General features: G+C 42.9%; 1 protein-coding gene across 1 annotated transcript in view; it reads left to right on the forward strand.

Annotated features, from left to right (window-relative positions):
- Window positions 1-20676, forward strand: part of CAMK1D (calcium/calmodulin dependent protein kinase ID) — a 1292386-nt gene that overhangs the window by 1187109 nt on the left and 84601 nt on the right. The window contains exon 8 of the mRNA XM_069228669.1: window positions 7451-7529. Within this exon, the coding sequence (XP_069084770.1) occupies window positions 7451-7529 (79 nt within the window). The remainder of the gene's footprint in view (window positions 1-7450; window positions 7530-20676) is intronic.

The following is a 20676-nucleotide window of genomic DNA, read 5'->3' on the forward strand; positions in this document are numbered from 1 at the left end:
TTTGTGTCCCAACTTCTCAAATGTGTGTTTGTCCCTCCCATGGAGCATTGTCTCTTTACCATATATGTGTTTGTCTGTGCTTGATGTTAGGGAACTACTTTTTGCTTTTTGTGTAAGCATGCATAGAAAGTGCATGCATTCATGAGATGTCTCCTTCGTTTACTCCTCTCTCTTCTCCTAGTCCCCATCTGTGTTGTATTCTCCCATGGGTTCTCTGTGTTGCATTTACCCTATCCTCTGTTGCGTGTGTGCCCTCCCCTGTGCTGCTTCCGCGTCCCCCTGCCATCCTGATGTTGCTACTGTGTCTCTTGCCTTTCCCGGTGTTGCTCCTGGGTCTCCTACACTCCCCTGTGTTGCTTCTGATTCCCCCTGTTGCTGTGTCCCGTTTGTTTCCACTCACCACCCACTTTAAACAAATTAAAAACACTTTTCTTAATTTTATTTTGTTTTTAGTGAATATGTAACTGAAAACAAAAAGAAGTGTTTGTGCCATTTTGTAGTGTGTGGGACTACAAAATGCAGTGAGTAAGCTCAGCAAGCAAGTCTGACCACTACATGGGATGTTGGGTGGGTGGGATAATGAAAGTCTAGGAAAAACATACCCTTCTAATCTATTTCATGCAGTTTGCATGCATCTCTTTGCTGGCAGTTCATAGCTTTTATGTGCTATGTTACAATTGTAACTCTGAACTGCAGGTTACAAAAGGATGTTGGTTGTGTGGGTCCCCCCTCCCAAGAACATTTGGAAAGATATAGCAAAAATGGTGCATTCTACAAAAAATATTTTATTATATATTCAAAATATTAGCTTTTAAAGCATAGTAAATGATGACCTTACAGTGTACTAGTGTACCCAGTCATAACCACAGGCATTCTTACAGAGAACACAAAAAAATAGATGTGAAATATGAATTTAAGTATATCATATGTGCACACACATTCACTGTTAAGCACAACCAAGAAGATGAGAACAGAATGAAAGATCATTTTGAGGGATGTTAGCATCCTCCACTTCAATAGGCAGCATGGCAGGGTCAGCTTTAATGCTGCTGGTGCCCTGTGCAACAATATTTTTGAGTGCTTCTTCCCATGGACTGCCTCCTCAACAGAATCTCTCACTATCACTTTCCAACAGTGCTCCTCATCTCTCCATAGCCCCTCTCTCACATGTATTTCCTTTGTTTTATAGTGCCTCTCATACAAGTGTAGGGTGTTCGAGCACTTTACATCCCACACAAATACAGAGACAATGATTCATAAGTGTGAATCAGTGTATAGAAAATGTTACATTAAAACAAACGTCACTACAAAGTGTTGGATGCAAATGTCATCCATACTAGTAGGCATTTTTTAAGATCGCTTGATCTGGAGAAGTACAAATTCAAGACTCGAAACATAACCCAGTGCTTAAAATAATTGGATTTACTACTAATAAGTTGTTTCTACTTAAACCCTTTTTGGCAACATCAGGATAATGAAAGTCTAGGAAAAAACATAGCCTTCTAATCTATTTCATGCAGTTTGCATGTGTCTCTTTGCTGGCAGTTCATAGCATTTATGTGCTATGTTACAATTGTAACTCTGAACTGCAAGTTACAAAAGGATGTCTATGACCAAATCAGTAACCCAGTGAGCTATCCACATAAAATACAGTTCTTTGAGCTGCATGGTACTACATAGCTAGCATGTTAAGACTCTGCTCTGCTTTAGATGAGTCAAAACTGCCAAAACTGTCTAAACTTCTAGCCCTCTCCAGCAGAAACATTAATCATCAGAGTTATCTTGACATTTGTATTGTTGTCTGAAAACTGCTAGATATGAAAGGAACTCTGTAGCAGGTGTTTTTAAACCCATAACAATTTTCAACCCACAGTCTCCCCCATCTCAGAAATTAGGGCAGTGGGTGTTTTTTTTTTTTTTTTAACGGCACACTTGAGTGCACATGTGGACCCCTGGGAGGCTGTAAAAGAAAGTGAGTGGATTTGTTCTCTTGGTGATTTTGTTACTGGTGGCCGATATTGCATGAGTGCAGCAAAGGAGGACCCCAGGAACAAAACAGGCCCCTACCCCTCAAGCCTCCTGGGGAAATTCTTGATATGAGCAGTCCGGCCTTGAATGTGATGTAGACATAGGTGAACGGTGTGGTCAATTTAAAGAAGCTCATGAGTGGGCCCCAGTTAAGGAGAGCTGTTGACCACTTTTAAGGTGGGACTGTTAAAATAAGCTAGCTAATAGACTTTAACGACGACGTAGACTCTGGACTTTGGAGGAAAGGTAGAAATAGACCCACAGAAATGTCTGTGGACCATGTAGGTGTTTTGAAAACAGATACATAGCTTGACTGGATGGTATATAAGCATCCTAGTTACAACATTGACTGAGACCTGAAGAATTCTATGTCATGCTCCCTGTTACCTACCTAAACCAATTATGATTTCATTAATGTATTTGTGTAACTCCCTGTTTATATGAACTTTCTGTAGTTCTCTAGTAGCCTGTGTAATATTCCAGACAGCTATAGGTGTTACCTGGTTGATAATCAAATAGATCACTTCAAGTCCTGGAGATACGTCCCTTTTCTAAAATACCCTCCAAGGCTTGATCTGTACCAGATGCTTTTCCAGCTGAGGCATCCACACAAATCAGTTTCACCTGCAGCCAGGGAACAACATAAACAACTGTTAATTAAATAGATGCCACTACATTGACATGACAACTACTGAGAATGTCACTAAATAGAAGACTATAAACACAGAAATCATCATAAAGCTGAGGATAAGGGGTATTGTTGGGATTGGGGTTATGATTAGGGTAGTGTTATGCTTATGCCTACATTCAGAGTTAGATTTGCGATTATAGTTAGGCCAGGCTTAATATTAGTACACATAACCTTGCACTTTGCTTATTAGTCTCAGTATTAGTATTCTCAGTGGTGGTTTTTTAATGATGTGGATACTATGTAGTAATATGTCAATGTGGTTTTATTCTATGCAGTGACATAAACCTAGGTGATTACTAATTATAAGTGCGTAAAATTTGACTTTTCTACATTGTCACCCCAGATTCTTCACCTCTTTCTGGACGCTAGTTTGCTGACTTTAATTCTCTGTTCACTTTACTGCTGCAAAAGAGTAAAACAGTGCTTGTGCTTTCTCTCTGTAACGTGCTGTACATTTGACTCCCGATTTGGCTTATTTAACTCCCCTATAACCCACCATAAGGGGTACCTAAATTGTGCCATTGATAGGGAAAGGTAACTGTCATATGCAGGCACTAGTGTGTATTTATACCACTAATGTGTATGGCAAGATATGTGTCGGCTAAGGGCTCACAGTGATTTTGCTGGCCTTATTTTAAATGCAGTGCAGTAACACATCAGGGAAAGGACCTTTGCCATGTAGGAAAAGCCTCATTTTATATATTCATATTTCAGCCCTACAGTGTGCCTTCTAGCCCACAAGGCAGGGTGATAATGTAAAAAAGTGAGTACACACATTTTGGGGTTTGAATGCCCTCAATCTGAAATATAACACAAACATTGGTGGTCATTCTGACCCTGGCGGTCTTTGACCGCCAGGGCGGAGGACCGCGGGAGCACCGCCGACAGGCCGGCGGTGCTCCAATGGGGATTCCGACCGTGGCGGTAAAGCCGCGGTCGGACCGGCACCACTGGCGGGGTCCCGCCAGTGTACCGCGGCCCCATTGAATCCTCCGCGGCGGCGCAGCTTGCTGCACCGCCGCGGGGATTCCGACCCCCCCTACCGCCATCCAGATCCCGGCGGTCGGACCGCCGAGATCCGGATGGCGGTAGGGGGGGTCGCGGGGCCCCTGGGGGCCCCTGCAGTGCCCATGCCACTGGCATGGGCATTGCAGGGGCCCCCGTAAGAGGGCCCCTACATGTATTTCACTGTCTGCTGCGCAGACAGTGAAATACGCGACGGGTGCAACTGCACCCGTCGCACAGCTTCCACTCCCCCGGCTCGATTCCGAGCCGGCTTCATCGTGGAAGCCTCTTTCCCGCTGGGCTGGCGGGCGGTCTGAAGGAGACCGCCCGCCAGCCCAGCGGGAAAGTCAGAATTACCGCCGCGGTCTTTCGACCGCGGAACGGTAACCTGACGGCGGGACTTTGGCGGGCGGTCTCCGCCGCCCGCCAAGGTCAGAATGAGGGCCATTGTTTCCATTGGTAGGCCATGTAGACTGTTCTCTGTGTCAGCTTAGAAAAGATGAAAAATACGTCTTGGGAATGGATTTAGAATGCTTTAAAGACATTTCCTGCTGAGCTGTTAAATCTGACTTAATGGTGAAATCAGAATTTGATATCCTAAGTAGAAAAGTAACTTTTTAAAAAGGGCTGAGCTATAACTGGCTTAAACCAGTTCTCTCACTCATCACACCTCAGAGCTGTAATGTGCATCCATGGCTGCAAGATTGACCAAACCTGGCTTATTGGACAATAGCCTGCCTCTGATCCCAGAAAAGGCCAATGATTGTTCACTGCAGACCACACTTAGTAGGTATCAGTTGCCTGGGAGTGGACAGGAACAGTTGGCAGAACCAGGAGCAGTTGTAGCACTACATTTTGTGACTTAGGGACGCCAAGGAGGGCTTTTCCTGTTCTTTCCTAGGACCCACATAGGTAGCCTGGCTCCAGTCTCAATATGAGGAAAACCTGTTTTGGTCCTGTCACGTCAGGTGGGAAAAGAGCTTATTTAAACAGAGAAGCAGCATTGACAACTGCTTCTGTCTTTGCCCATGCCAGAGGATTTGGACTTCCAAAAAAGTAACTTGGTCGAAGGAAAAACCTTTGACTGGGACAAGGTGGCAAAACTATCTGACCAATGAAGCAACCTCACCGGCTATGAAATACAAGCTTGTCATACTCAGAGGTTTTGCTTACAAAACGATTTCAACTGGAGCGCAACGAGGATGCATATCTGACTTCAAGTGACCATTGATGGCCACAGTCTTGGACCCTGCCCAGCTGGAAGATTTTGACTTCCATAAAAAAGACTAAGGGGGTGATTCTGACCGCGGCGGTCGCCGCCCGCCAAGCGGTTCCCGCCGAAAGACCGCAGCGGTCATTCTGGCTTTCCCGCGGGGCCGGCGGCCGACCGCCAGAAGACCGCCGGCCGGCCCAGCGGGAAAGCCCCGTCAACAAGGAAGCCGGCTCAGAATTGAGCCGGCGGAGTTGAAGGGATGCGACGGGTGCAGTGGCACCCGTTGCGATTTTCACTGTCTGCAAAGCAGACAGTGAAAATCTTTGTGGGCCCTCTTACGGGGGCCCCTCGACACCCCATACCGCCATCCTGTTCCTGGCGGGCGAACCGCCAGGAACGGGATGGCGGTATGGGGTGTCAGAATCCCCATGGCGGCGCAGCAAGCTGCGCCGCCATGGCGGATTCCCATGGGCAGCGGAAAGTCGGCGGTACACCGCCGGCTTTCCGCTTCTGGCTGCGGCTGTACCGCCGCGGTCAGAATGCCCGGCGGAGCACCGCCAGCCTGTTGGCGGTGCTACCGCCAACCTCCGCCCTGGCGGTAATTACCGCCAGAGTCAGAATGACCCCCTAAGAGGCCAATTTAGATATTGGAAGGAGGCCCGTTCCACCTACAGGGCAATGGAATAAATTACTCCGTCACCTGAATTGGGTGGACAGTCATTTAACAAATTCTCCAATGGCTTTTATTCCTTTGAGCCATCAAAGTTTGGCTACGGCGGTGACACAGTAGCCACAACCATAGCCAACCCTATAGTTCACCTGCATCTAAATCAGGTGGGCGGACCACAGTGTTGGTGGGGAGGGAACTCCATCACTACTGCAATGGAGTTCCCTTCCAATCAAAATCTAAATTGGCCCCTAAGTCAGTTGGTAAAATTTTGACTGGGATGATCCGCTTGGTGTATCTGACCTCCATTCTATTGCGTTGACCTGAAAACAGCAAACAGTGATTTGTGTTTTGTACTTTAATTTTTCTTGATACTTTTTGCACTAGATATTTAAAGAAAATCATATCTCCCATTCATTTTAACATACGGTAATGCTCTTGATGTCTTTACTCATTAATATTTTCTCATGTTTTCCAAATTGGATTAGGAGTTTTATTGTTTTGTGTTATTTCCTTTAAATTGTTGGTTCTGCTTGAACTTAGCATGCCCGTCTCTGTGGATTGCCTGCTGCTTGTGCCGTAGCTACCATGGGTTGAGCATAGATTCTCTCGGGACTGTGATTTGACAGAACCAGAGAGAGATTATTGAGCTGGTAGGAGTACCCTTCCCAAATTAATAACCCAATTTCTGACACTGATTCTAAGTGGTTATTGGCAAATGATGGAAAATGATGAAGTACAACAGATGCAAAAGCAGGTGCATCAGTACAATGCTGGTAGCTTTGGGGGACCCTGCAAAGCATGAGCCAAATAAGCTGATATGTAATTACTGTGCAATCTGTGGGGTGATCCTTATAAGAATGAAAAGTCTTGTAGTTCCAGTAGGAATTGTGCACAATGGAAATAGTCCATTAGGCCCAGTCAGAATATAAGCAACTTAGTCGATGGGAGCAATACATAATTAAACTACTTTTAGTGCAGGACACCTGTTGTTCAATTACATTTTTTAGTTTTTTTGTCTTATGTTTTGGCTTTGCACAGGGATTTCGTGGTCCACAGGAGTCTAGTTTAAATGTTATATTCAAAGCTTTTTCATAAAAGGGGCTATGTCATAATTCAGACTTGTAGTTTTTACCTATATTTTGTTTCATCCCGGACAACTATTAATGTTTTTATTTATGATTTACCCCTTTTTGCTTCATGTGAAAATGTGACATTTCTGTGTTGTATACTGAGTTAGCTCATGGGGCTTATTGAACAACTCAGCATTACTAAAACGTGCAATGTCCTTTGTTGCATAGTACTTTCAAGACGCAACCTTTGAAAACCACTAACTGAAAATGGTTTTACATAGGTAATGCTTTAAACTATAATAAATTACTGGCGCAGTAAGGGGCTTCATATTAATGCATAAGCCACCATCTTGATTTAAAAGGACAAGAGCTAAGCTGGATGGCAATAAGAGTGGGGGGGTCACTGATTGTTAAAATGTGTCTTAAATGTTAAACCCTTATTTGATAACCCGCACCTTGAATTTCTTCACCACCAACTGATCATTTTAGGCGAGATGCATGGGCATCCTCGTTAAAGTGATTTGATCGGTAAAAATACAATACAGTGACATTAAAACACAATAAAATGATTTGAGAATACTGCTGTAGAGTAAAAAGCATTTCAATACGATACATTGATTGTGAATACTTTTGGTAATTCATCCATCACTTAAGGGACTTCATTGTTTTCCAGGCTGCATCGCAGTAGTAAAGCACACAGACATATGTTCACGTTTGAGAGGACCTAACCATGCACCTTATGCATTACAATCTGCTGTTACATTTTATTGCAGCTAAAGACTTTATTCGCCGATTGATGGAAAAGGATCCCAGTAAGAGGTACACGTGTGAGCAGGCTTCCCGGCACCCATGGTAAGGATCTATCAAGGAGCTGACATTAGGATTTTCTATTTTTGTTCATTATAAACTGTATTCATAACTTTGAAATCAATCGTTTTCAAGCGCCCTGTTGAGGTGATGTGACAGCAGAAAGCAATAGCATACTTTTTGTATTTAATGTGCTTTTTATGTTATTTACTTTCAGAACTGATTGGCGGTTTAATGTCTCATAAATTGCAAATATATCCTGACCTTTAAATGCAGCAGATTCTCCGCAATATAGTGCCATAAAACATGATAATCAGATTGGGTATCTGTAATCCTGTGTTGCTAAACAGGAGCTCAGGTCAATCTTATTGTTCTCATTAAATATTAAGCTATTTTATTGAATAATATGTGCAAATATTAGTGCACAGATTATAGGTGATAATAACCAGGTGGGCTTTAGACTCCGATGTGACTCCTCTCCCTATGTGACAATACTGTTGCATTATGATTAGCCTTTCAGGGAAGAAAGACAAATATGGATTTATACCCAGTAATGTTAAAACATTGTAATGGGTATGGAGTCCTTGTCACTTTTAAGTTTACAGTTAACTTTTATAAATAGGTTTGGAAACGACAAAGCTGTGAAAAGGTTCAGTACTCACACAAGGCATACAACACTCCTAGACCCTCTCCCTTCTGTGGGTCTACCTGGATATCTCCACGAAGACTGATCATCCCCTGAATCAACACATCAGTTCGTAGTTCTTGGCAATGGGCAGCAAGGTTGCCATGACCTTTCATGCAAGCAAGACTAATAGCCCCTACCCAGAAGTTAGCACAAAAACCACCTAGAGCTGGGGTCTAGATGTCCCCCATAGCCCTGGGCCCCATGTGACACAGCATATGCCGCAGTATTGATAACTATGTCTCTAATTCACATTCACTTTACTGAATCAAGGAACTCCCTGTGGCCACAAAGTGACAGGGAAGCACCATGCAGAATGATTACAACTAAATAAATAAATCACTATCAACCTAGACAGGGACACACACAGAGCATAGGTGCCCTCTGTAATTTATGCTGATGAATATTCTGACGTTCGTTCCAAAATGTAGAGCACAGAAACTCTACCTCCTAATGTATCAGCCCTGTCCTACAAATCACTTTAATGCTGCTAACCCAGTATCCTCTGATCCCTGTAACACGTATTATATTGTTCAGAACACTCTGTTTCATCAACAGAGGAGTTTACAAGTCAATCTTCTTATACAAAAATACTTGGTTCACCAAGCAGTTCTCCACACACACCCTCATATGGATACTAGGGTCATACTTTGCCTCTTATAAAAAAATCTCCACAGGAGGCTGCACTCTTGGATGCTACATGGGGCACTTGCTCAGTGATATCTGCTCTTACATGCCACATCGTTAACCACTTATTTGAATCCACTATGAATCTATGTGTTAGTTTATTGCCACAGAAAGTTGAAGAAAGGTAATAAAGGAAATCAGGAGAAAAATGCTTTGACTATTTTTATGAAAGTTAACGGTAGCTATAATTAACATGGACACATTGAAAAAACAATGCTAGCCTAGGTCAGATAGTTTAAAATTCACAACAATGAATGTGTTGCTGTGAGTTTTGTTAATGTGTCCTGGATGAAACGTAGGTCTTCTCACGAGTACAGCTGATCAGTTATGAATTGTGGTTGGCCCTGTTAAGAATGAGACTTACAGGAACATTGTGACTTTGGCAATGGAATTGCTGTCAGGATTCCAAACTGCATTCATAAGCTTCCCTCCATCCCGGAGTATGTTTTCACAGCAAGAGCACTTTCAAAGAAAATGCAATGCAAGATGGGAAACAATATCATCATGTTCTACTTAGATATTCAACTGTGCCTGAAAAAGACAAAATAAAAAGTCTCTGGTACACAGTGTGTTCCTAGTGTGTCAGGGACCAATTTTGTCATTTTCATTCCCAGGACTGTAATGGCTTGGATTAGTACCAGAAGGCCCACCTAACCTAACTGTAAAACAAACAGAAACTGGTGGCCCTGTGGGGTACGGGTTGTCAGGTACAGGTTTCTGAAGACAGAGCTGTCAGCAAACAGGTGGTGTCTCTCCAAATGAGCTGGGGAAACCGAGGTTTTGGCAGAGCAGGAATCTGACAGTCTACAGTGGAAGGCTTGCTTCTGCCAGTACCTAAATGAGAATGTTAACGCGTCCGTCTATGTTAATTTATACACATCAGGACTCGTTTTAGGTCGATGAATCTTTGGGCCCAGTGGTGAGACTCCGTAAGACGAGATAACCAATCAATAAGTCAATCAATATGTCAATAACATTGTCAAAAGTTAGCATCAAAATATATTTAACTTCAGTCATTAATAAACCTTCGGCGCAATCATGACCTTTCAGTCACGAATAACCACACCTTAATAGAGATTTTAGTGAATTTTATTCCCTATTGATTACAATCTAATAGTAAGTGCATTAGTCTCAAAACCAAGAAGCATATGAACATAATCACAAGGTGACAACTACGATAAGCTTTCAATAATGCAAAGATCATGAACATAAGATAGTTATGTCAATAAGAACAGATCGCGATACATAATACCTCCTAGAGGTCTCAGTTCAGCATAGCACTACGTCAGTCACATCAGTTCCGTCAGTCTAATGAATACCTCATCTAACCTCGAATTAGCATTAACATGTGGGGCTTCATGTAAAACAATTTAGAACATCAATTTGGAAAACTTCTAGCTAAGATCTCTAATCAAAAACATACAGCAGTTGGTACCTAGAAAGAAAAGGCAAAATAGATTATATTAGTAATGTTATTACCCTCCTCTGGATAGGTCAGCATACAGGATCAGTCTTCGTCTTCAGGACATCAGTTAGATCACTGTCAGTCTATCTAAGTAAAGGCAAGGGACACTCTCCCCTTAAGGAGGAAAGTGTAATGGGCAGTCTATGGGCAAAGATTATTGTCTAGTCTCAAGTCACCAAATAGAGTGACAGAGTTTCTGGATGCAATCGATATCATTCTCTACCTAATGCGTCTTGTCTCCTGTGTCATGGGTTTTTATCCCTTTTCCCAAAATACATTCCCCCAAAATTCTATTGGTCAGTCACTACACCCCACTATTGGTAACCAATCAAATTATACATTAAGTAATGCATTTGTCATTTCATGATATCTTTCTACATCCTAATTGGTCTTCATAATTGACGTTTTTCGTAGGTGGCATATCCAGGGTTATTTCATCTCCTTGGCACACATCTCGGGTCAAGAGTTCTCTTCTCCTCGCTTTATTGTCCTTGAAAGTGTCCATGTTTGTTTCGAAGTCTTATAATTTATACTAAAAGCTACTAGCATGCGAATGGGAGAGTTGGGCATTGTAGCGAATAAGTGAGGAAAAAGAACAATTGCTGGGTCATGGTCTTTTGCAAGTCAGCACACTGGAGAAACAGAAAAATACGCTTTTAATATGAGAGTTACACAGCTAATTCGCGACTCATGCTAACTTAAGATGTACGAGTTCTAATGAATGCGGTTTTATATGTGATAATGCACACAATTATAAATGATTATTTCTTTCAGTTGACATTAGTTTACACAGGTGAATAATTCTCCACGTTTATTAATACATTTCAATTATTAATGCAGCATTGTTAAACATAAGCATTTCACATCTATAACATGTAATATTTTAAACTACGCTCTCTCAGTCCCTCCTCTGATGACGCTCGTCATCACACAATCTTTTGATCTTTTAATTTTTCACCTTGCGCATGATACGCATTTCAACATCTTGCCCTTTATGTGAGCTTTCCCATATTTCATTGAACATTTTCTCTCTTTCACTTTCTTCATTTTGTCTGGCTCTTTTTGACAAATTTCTTTTTATTTTGTCATTAATTTTGCATGCCACCCATAATCCTAATAGACAAATCAAAACAAATAATAGACCTATCATAATTTTTGCAAGTACCCCATTCCAAATGTTGGTAAGCCAGATTCCCACTCGGGCAATTCCTTTTCCAAATTTTTCCCAAACACCAGGTTCTTTTAGATCCTTCAATTCTGTACTATCTCTAGTAAGGTTTGTAAGCATGCTTCTAATTTTCTTACTGTTGTCAGGTATGAATGAACAACAATGACGTTCATTAAGCATTTTGCACACACCTCCACTCTTTGCTAAAAGAATGTCTAAAGCAAGCCGGTTTTGAAGCGTCATAGCTCTTTCTGCAGCAAGTTCAGTATCCATCAGAAGTATTGCTCCTGTAAAATTTGTCAGCATGTTATCCACAATAGTAGACAACTTTTGAATTTTCATGGAATTTAAGATAACCCCCACTGATGGGATTATAGCTCCAAATATGTCACCAATGACAGCCGCCGCTGATTCTCGCTTTTGTCTAGTATGTTGTATTTCAGACGTTTTAGGTATTTGTTTCAAGTCATCAATCTGGTATATCTTTGGGAATACTATTCCCAAATAATATGTCCCATACCATCCCTTTGGGAGACGGTAATATGCGTTTAACCCACAGACGTAATAGATTCCAGGAATCGCTGGGTCTTGTCCGTTTAACATAAAGGTCCATTTACTCTGAAACAGAAACACATGTCTACATTCACTCGTACCTACAAATAGATTGTCTTGATCAGACTTTGGCCTGTATATACACAGTCTACCTACATGTAATGGATCTAAAGCTAATTTGCCTTGTGTTTTAATTGCCGTGTAAGCATAATCATTTGCGTAAGTACGTTTTTCTAAGCCTTTTTCTAACCTTTCCTTTAATGCTTTGCGTCTATCATCTGTGTGATCTAAAAAGCTTTTCTCTACAGAAGACAGTAAGCAAGTCAGATTATTGCGATGTGCATAAGCAGTTCCAAATGTAAGTGTTGGCTCAAAGAATCCTCTAACTATTTTAATATCATGCTCTTTAGCTAACTTATTTAAAAATTCAATCACAGGCACAAAAGAAAACACAACATCCAAATTTGAATAAAAGTATTGCACATGCTCTTGATTATAAAATCTTGTTAATAGCAAGCTGCAGCTAATCCCATAAGTAAGAGGGAGGCTATGATAAGTAACTCCCTCCTGCACAGATGAAGGAATTTTAGTGCACACATAACAATCTTTCGCATCCATAGTTTCCACATGCTCATTTAGTAAGCGATAGAAGACATGAGTAGAAAGTTCCCCTTTTGCATTAGTTCCCTCATGCAGATGTCTGGCGTCTTGCTCAAATTTCTCACACGGTGATAGTTTACTAGCAGTAGTAGTCTCAGGTTTTGAAGTTGCATTAATAGTTTCACTCTCTCTCCACGGCATTCCTACAATCACTCCTACAATCATTATTGCACATACAACACTCACCATAAGTCCTAACCAACCACACACCTTACTTCCTTTGCTACTATAAGCCATGTTTGTATAGAATCAGAATAGCAGATCAAAAATCAACTCAAGAAGGCGAACTCTTTCTGCGTAATTTTACAGCGTCTTCACTCACTCCAGGACCCTTTTCATCAATTCAGGTTAGCAGCTTGTCGTAATTATGTTTCTTGAAGTCAAATCCAGGTTTAGTGTCACTTTTCCGGTAGTTTTCTAAAGTCTCTTTTTCTTTTTAGCTTTTACGATATTAATTTTATCCAAATTTTCTCGTAGATTACCTTCAGGTACCGTAGGATTGGCCTGGCACTTCTCGATCAAAGCAGAATGCTAAGAATTCTTGTTGCCATTCAGAGGTTGTAGCATATGCCCATTCAGGACCTGTGTATCTTCGGTTCGCTATTCTCTTTCTTTTTAATCTTCGTTCACCTTGTTGCTCTCCTTCACTCAGATCATCTGCCTGTGAAGTATCGCTTTCTTCTATTATTGTCTCGTTTGCTATTTCCCTTATTCTGAAATGTGGCTTGTCTGGCCAATTATCACCTCTGTGTGTTTTGTTTCGGTGTTTTCCTTCAGGACGCTGAACAGCACCCTCCTCTTGTGATATGGTGTTTTCTCTTGACGGACTTGCAACTGGTTCAACTGCTCTCTCTCTGCCGTCTTCCGGTTCTACACTGTACTCACACTCCGAATTGTATTCGTCTACTTCTGGGAGAACCTCTCCTTGTCTTAGTTCTCCTGCTGCCCCAACTGAGATAGGCTCTCTGTCACCTCTCTCGAACTCACTGTCAGCTTGAGGGACAAGGCTGTTCTCAGTGGGCTCTCCCGCAGTCTCAGATCTTTCTTGACTGATTTCTGTCTCTGAGACCTCTCCTCCTGAAGTTGCTGTACCGGAATCTTCAAGTTCCTCTTCAACAGGACACGTTACCCTCTTTGTGTGACTGGCATGTATCCAGTTGGGAACCCCGGCACACTTCACAGCAGTAGTGGTAGTCAGTATTACTTGATATGGCCCCTTCCAACGTGGCTCAAGACACGATTTCCTCACGTGCTTCTTGACAACCACCCAATCACCAGCTTGCAAAGAATGTCCTGGTTCGCCGATTGGCGGCAATGTGTTAGCTTCCACCTGGTGAGAGAAAGAGCGAATCACGTCAGCCAAACCTTTGCAGTAATCCAACACCATATCATCTGTAATATTCACTAGTGCATTTGCAGGTACCGCTGGTAACCTCATTGCTCTACCCATGAGGATTTCATGGGGGGACAGTCCCGTTTTCTTACCTGGCGTGTTTCTCATAGACATCAGTACTAGAGGTAACGCATCTGGCCACTTCATGTTTGTTGCTGCACACATTTTTGCTATTCTTGATTTTAAGGTACCATTCATCTGTTCAACTAGTACTGATGCTTCAGGGCGATAGCTACAGTGCAACTTCTGCTCAATGTTGAGTGCTGCACACAGAAGTTTGATCACCTCATTGTCGAAGTGTCATCCCCTATCTGATTCTATAGAAACCGGAAACCCGAACCCGAACCTTGAGTAGTAGTAGTAGTTTTGCAACTGTAAGACTGTCATTCCTACGTGTGGGGTATGCCTCAATCCAATGACTGAATACACACACAACCACCAACACGTACTTCAATCCTCCACAAACAGGCATTTCAATGAAATCCATTTGCATTTTGTTAAATGGACCTCCAGCTCTTCCAATGTGGCTCAAAGTTACCACTGTTCCTTTTCCAGCGTTCATCTGCTGACAGATGACGCACCTGTGACAAGTAATTTCTGCGGCATGTCTGAATTTTGGATTGAACCAATCAATTTTAAAAGATCTGATCATGGCATCTCTTCCTAAATGTGCCTGCCCATGATATAATCGGGCAAATTGTGACAGAAGTCTATTTGGCAAAACCAGCTTTCCTTCCTCTGAAACCCACATATCATCTGCTCTTTGTACACACTGCATTTTCTGCCAGAAAAGTTTTTCTTCTTTGCTAGCCTGACTTTGTACTGTCTTTAATTCGTCTAAGGTATCAACCACTCGTAATGCTAGACTCAAGGTTGTGTCGTTCTCAGGTTGTGGTAACAATTCCCACTGCTCTTTAAATGATATACAGTTTAATGCACAAAATCTTGAAACTTGATCTGCGTAACCATTCCCCATTGACACAAAGTCTTGTGATCTGGTGTAAGCACTGCACTTCACCACGGCAATTTCAAGAGGTAACTGAATCGCATGTAACAAATCTCTTATTTGTTCTCCATTTTTCACTGGTGAACCAGAGGAAGTCATGAAACCCCTCTGCGACCAGAGTTGGCCAAAATCGTGTACAATTCCAAATCCATATCTGCTGTCAGCATAGATTGTGACTTTCAAATTCACAGCAGCGTGGCAGGCTTTTGTAAGAGCTATTAATTCTGCCACCTGTGCAGAAAACACTTTCTCAAGCCAAGAGGCCTCGACTATGCCAGATATAGTACATACTGCGTAACCAGCTCTCAATGTTCCTGTTGAATCTCTTAGACAGGACCCATCAACGAACATAATGCAGTTGTTTTCTTTTAACTGGGTATCCTGTATGTCTGGGCGAGGTTTGGTACAGCGCTCAGTCACCTCAAGACAATCATGCTCAAATTCTTCCCCATCTTTGATTTCTGTATTCTCATTGGGAAGTAGAGTTGCCGGGTTCAGCACAGTGCATCTTTTTAATGTAACATTTGGTGACCCCAAAATAATTGTCTCATATTTAGTAAGTCGTGCATTTGTCATGTGTTGCGTCTTAGTTCGGGTCAACAGAATTTCGACAGAATGTGGAACCAATACTGTCAAAGGGTATCCCATGACTATGCCCTCACATTGTGAAAGGCTTTGACCAACTGCTGCGACTGCTCGCAAACAACCCGGTAAGGCTGCTGCAACAGGGTCCAAAGTAGCTGAAAAATACGCTACAGGGCGATTTGCATCTCCGTGGACCTGTGTTAAAACAGACAAAGAACAAGCATCACGCTCATGACAGAACAACAGAAAAGGTTTCTCATAATCAGGCATTCCCAGTGCTGGAGCCCTGCACATGCACTCCTTCAGCTCTAAAAATGACTCAAGCTCTTCTTTTGTCAAAGTGATTGTGTATGGTTCATCTTTGACCTCTTTTCCTGTCAATTTTATTAAGGGTTTTGAGATGATCGAGAAATTGGGTATCCACTGGCGACAGTAACCCACCATTCCCAAAAACATCCTGACATCTCTCTTTCTTGTTGGGGGATTCATTTGTAAAACAGCTGTTATTCTTTCTTTTGAAATTCTTCTGGACCCTTTCTCAATCAGATGCCCCAAATATTTCACTTCTTTCTGACAGTATTGCAACTTCTTAGGTGACACTTTATGTCCATTCTTTCCCAAATGATTCAACAATGCAATGGTATCGTACCTACAGCTGTCTCTGGTTTTGGATGCAATCAACAAATCATCAATGTACTGCACAAGAGTCAAATTAAAAGGCAGCACAAGAGGTTCCAAATTCTTCTTCAATATCTGATTGAAGATGGATGGTGACTCAGAAAACCCCTGAGGAATTCTGCACCAACTGTACACCTTACCCAGGAATTTGAAACTGAACAAAAATTGGCTATCTTTGTGCAGAGGTATTGAGAAAAATGCTTGTGATTGGTCTACTACAGTAAACCATTCAGCATCGCAAGGAACCTGGAACATTATTACCGCTGGATTAGGTACCACAGGGCAGCATTTTATCACAATTCCGTTTATTTTTCTCAAATCCTGCACAATTCGAACCTTTCCACAGGGCTTCTTTAAACCCATAATAGGTGAGTTACACGGACTGCTCAAAACTTCTTTCAAAACTCCCTGTCTGAGGAAATCTGCAATTATCTGTGTCACTTCAATGAGGACATCCTGAGTCATGTGGTATTGTGGTACTTGTGGGAACACTGCATTTGGCTTTATTTGCACCTTGACTGGCCCTACTCCCTTGATTAATCCAACCTCTTTTCCAGTCAAGTCCCACACTTTCTCTGTTACAGACCCTTGCAGATCAGCAGGTAGATCGATCAAAGTAAGCACTGGGAATAGAGTAATTAGAGGGTAATCTTCATTTGTCTCTCCTCCTTCTATGAATTGACCCTCATCTCCTTCATCATCACTGTTTGTCTGAACTTCTATTCCATCGTTGGAACAGGTAATTGAACATTTGGTCTTACATAGTAAGTCCCTTCCTAGTAAGGACACTGGACTTGAATCGCATACAACAAACCTATGCAGGCCTTGGAAATTTCCAATTTCAACCTGTACTGGGTCAGTGATTGGATTTGTCAGATACTGGTTAGCCACACCAACCACTCGTATGGTGCGCCCTGAAAGAGGTAATCTCGGTACTTCTACACTGCGAACTGTAGAGCGCGTAGCTCCTGTGTCAACTAAAAATGAAACCTTATAGCCCATTACTTCTCCCTCTACATATGGGCCACTCTGATCTACCTCTAAAGAGGCTGCAAGCCTGCACTCTTCACTGTCTGAGCTGTCGTCTGACCATTCTTCATTCATATCACTTTCACCTCGTAATGGGAATTGTTGTACAGTGTTGTTTTGGTTTGTTACCTGGCCTGTGACCTGCTGAGGAAGCGTCACCTGTTGCTGTCCCATCGGAGCTAGGGGTAACTGCATTTGCTGTCTAGGCACCATAGGGATCTGCTGTTGCATTGGTTGTACTGACACGGTTTGGAAACGCGGCATTTGCATTTGCTGCATGGGTTGTACCCCTGGCATTTGCACCAAATTATTCTGGAAGTTCGGGTTCTGGTGTCTCATTCTTGGACCTCGTGGATTTTGTAGTGTACCGACATTAATGCTCTGCTGAACTGTACCATCCTGCACCACATTCGGACAATCCCGTTTCCAATGTCCCATGCCCCCGCACGCATGACATGGTGACATCCTTTTCACTACCTGCCCGTCATTTTGAATGACAACATTATTCATATCCGAATTACAGCTCACAAAACCTCGACCTCTACCTGTCGGCTGTGCCTGAAACACACCGTTCATTTGCGGTTGTTGTTGTATCATCTGCTGAACACCACCTCCCTGAATTCCAGCTTGTGCAGCTCTTATCTGCATCACCATCACTTTCTCCTTCAACTTTTTCTGCTTCAACTCAATTTCATCACTACAGTATTTCGCATACTGTAACACTTCATCAATCGGTTTAGCTTGCCAACAAATCAAATGATTCTTAATCATCTGGCTGACCTCCGGTCTCAGCCCTTCGACAAACCTAAACACAAGATGATTCATGTCCTTCGGTTCGATTGTCTCAGTACCACTGTAATGTTTGAATGCTTTCAACAATCTCTCATAATATGCATGTATTGATTCTTTGACCTCTTGCGAAGTCCGGTCGATTTTCTGCCAATCAGTCACCTTCGGCGACACCTTTTGTTTCAAAAACTCAATAACTTTATGATAATATTTCATCACCTCTTCAGAAGGTGCTCCAGTTACCTTATCCCTTGCCGGCTCCTTCATGGACCAATCTACCCCTCTCTTGCACTCGAGCCACAAGTCTGGTGGAACAATGATGTCAAATAAGGTATTCAAGTCTTCCCAAAGACACTTCGCAAGCTTCACGAATCTATCTGTCTGTTGATACCACTCGATCGGTTTCTCTCTTAACCTAGGGTAATCATTCGTAAAGGACAAGGGCCCGTATTTATACTTTTTGACGCTAAACTGCGCTAACCCAGTTTAGCGTCAACATTTTTTGCGCCGGCTAACGCCATTCTGAAGCACCATGCGGGCGCCGTATTTATTGAATGGCGTTAGCCGGCGCAAGCAGACCGGCGCTGCCTGGTGTGCGTGGAAAAAAACCACGTACACCAGGCAGCGCCGGCGTAGGGAAAAATGGCGTTAGGGCGTCTTAAAAATGGTGCAAGTCAGGTTGACGCTAAAAAATCGCCTCCACCCGATTTGCGCCATTTTTAACGACGCCCAGACGCCATTAACATGACTCCTGTCTTAGTAAAGACAGGAGTCATGCCCCCTTGCCCAATGGCCATGCCCAGGGGACTTATGTCCCCTGGGCATGGTCATTGGGCATTGTGGCATGTAGGGGGGCACAAATCAGGCCCCCCTATGCCAAAAAAATATTTTAAAAAAACAAATTTATACTTACCTGAACTTACCTGAATGTCCCTGGGGTGGGTCCCTCCATCCTTGGGTGTCCTCCTGGGGTGGGCAAGGGTGGCAGGGGGGTCCCTGGGGGCATGGGAGGGCAGCTGTGGGCTCATTTTGAGCCCACAGGTCCCTTAACGCCTGCCCTGACCCAGGCGTTAAAAAGAGGCGCAAATGCGGGGTTTTTTGACCCGACCACTCCCGGGCGTGATTTTTGCCCGGGAGTATAAATACGACGCATTTGCGTCGCAGTCATTTTTTGGGACGGGAACGCCTACCTTGCATCTCATTAACGCAAGGAAGGCGTTCACGCAAAAAAATGACGCTCTTTACTCATACTTTGGCGCTAGACGCGTCTAACGCCAATGTATAAATATGGCGTTAGTTTTGCGCTGAATTTGCGTCGAAAAAAACGACGCAAATTTGGCGCAAACGGAGTATAAATATGCCCCAAAATGTCTCCCCTTAACCAAGGCACATGCACTAAGATACCACCAGCTGTTTCTCTCATGGGTAGGATTTTTACAGTGTCTAAATTGGGTGCAGCTGTTACTTCATTAGACCCTGGGCCATCTCCTTTTTCCTTATTTCTTTTCTTTGCCCACTGGCCTTCCCATTTCTCTAGTGCTCCCCAAATTTGTGCACTTTGCAACAATTCTTTCAGGTGTGTCTTCATGCCTGCAGATCTCATGTGTTCAAAATCTTTACTGTCAAAATCTAACCTGTAGCTCCTTTTCAAATGTTTTGTGTTGCCAATATCAATATTGTATTTGTCTGCCAAATTCGTTAATCTCTGGTGTACTTTTCCTACCTCTTTGGTAATCTTAGGGCATAAGTACCTCAATTCTGCCTCAGTGTATGATTACAACCTATTCACTCCCATAGTTCCTTCCACCAATTCAGCAGCTTCTGTCCCTAATCGTACGATATTCAGATATTCATCTTGTCTTTCCTTTTCAGGATCGATTGTGGTCACTGTAGTCTTTTGTGAAGCACAAGTTTTCTCTAACCACTTATTCAACTGTTGTACTGTAAACCCCTGCAGTGAAATGTTCCCTGCATGTATCATTGGAGTGTGAGAGGTATTCGTGCTCATAGTTTGGGGAGTCAAGACTTCCAACCCTGCTTGCCGCATTGCTTCAAGAGGTGCCCCTATTGGACTAAGGTCCATTAAGGGTCTCTGTTGTTCACATACCTGTCCTTCTTGGGCCATTATCTGTGGAGTTCTAATAGGCCCTCCTCTTATCGCTTCATGAGTCATAACTCCCTGTTCACATGTCCCTGTTTTCTCTTGTGCATATAACGGCACCGGGGGACCGACAGTAATAGGTAGTGATATAGCGGCAGGTGTCTGACCTGGTCCCAAGCTTCTGGGAGCTGCAACACCATAGGTCTGTTCTAATGTACCTCGTACAGGTACTAACGGAGGTCCTGCTACAGGGTTATACCCAGGTATAAGCTGTGGTGGTTGAGACACTAGCTTTGGGGTTGACTCAATCTGAATCAGCCTTGGCTTTGTGTATATCGGGTCTGGCGGTACCACCAAGTTTGTAGTAGTCTCAAGCACTGGAACATCAGGATAA

Source organism: Pleurodeles waltl, chromosome 4_1 (genome assembly GCF_031143425.1).
Source record: "Pleurodeles waltl isolate 20211129_DDA chromosome 4_1, aPleWal1.hap1.20221129, whole genome shotgun sequence".
NCBI classification, from domain to species: domain Eukaryota; kingdom Metazoa; phylum Chordata; class Amphibia; order Caudata; family Salamandridae; genus Pleurodeles; species Pleurodeles waltl.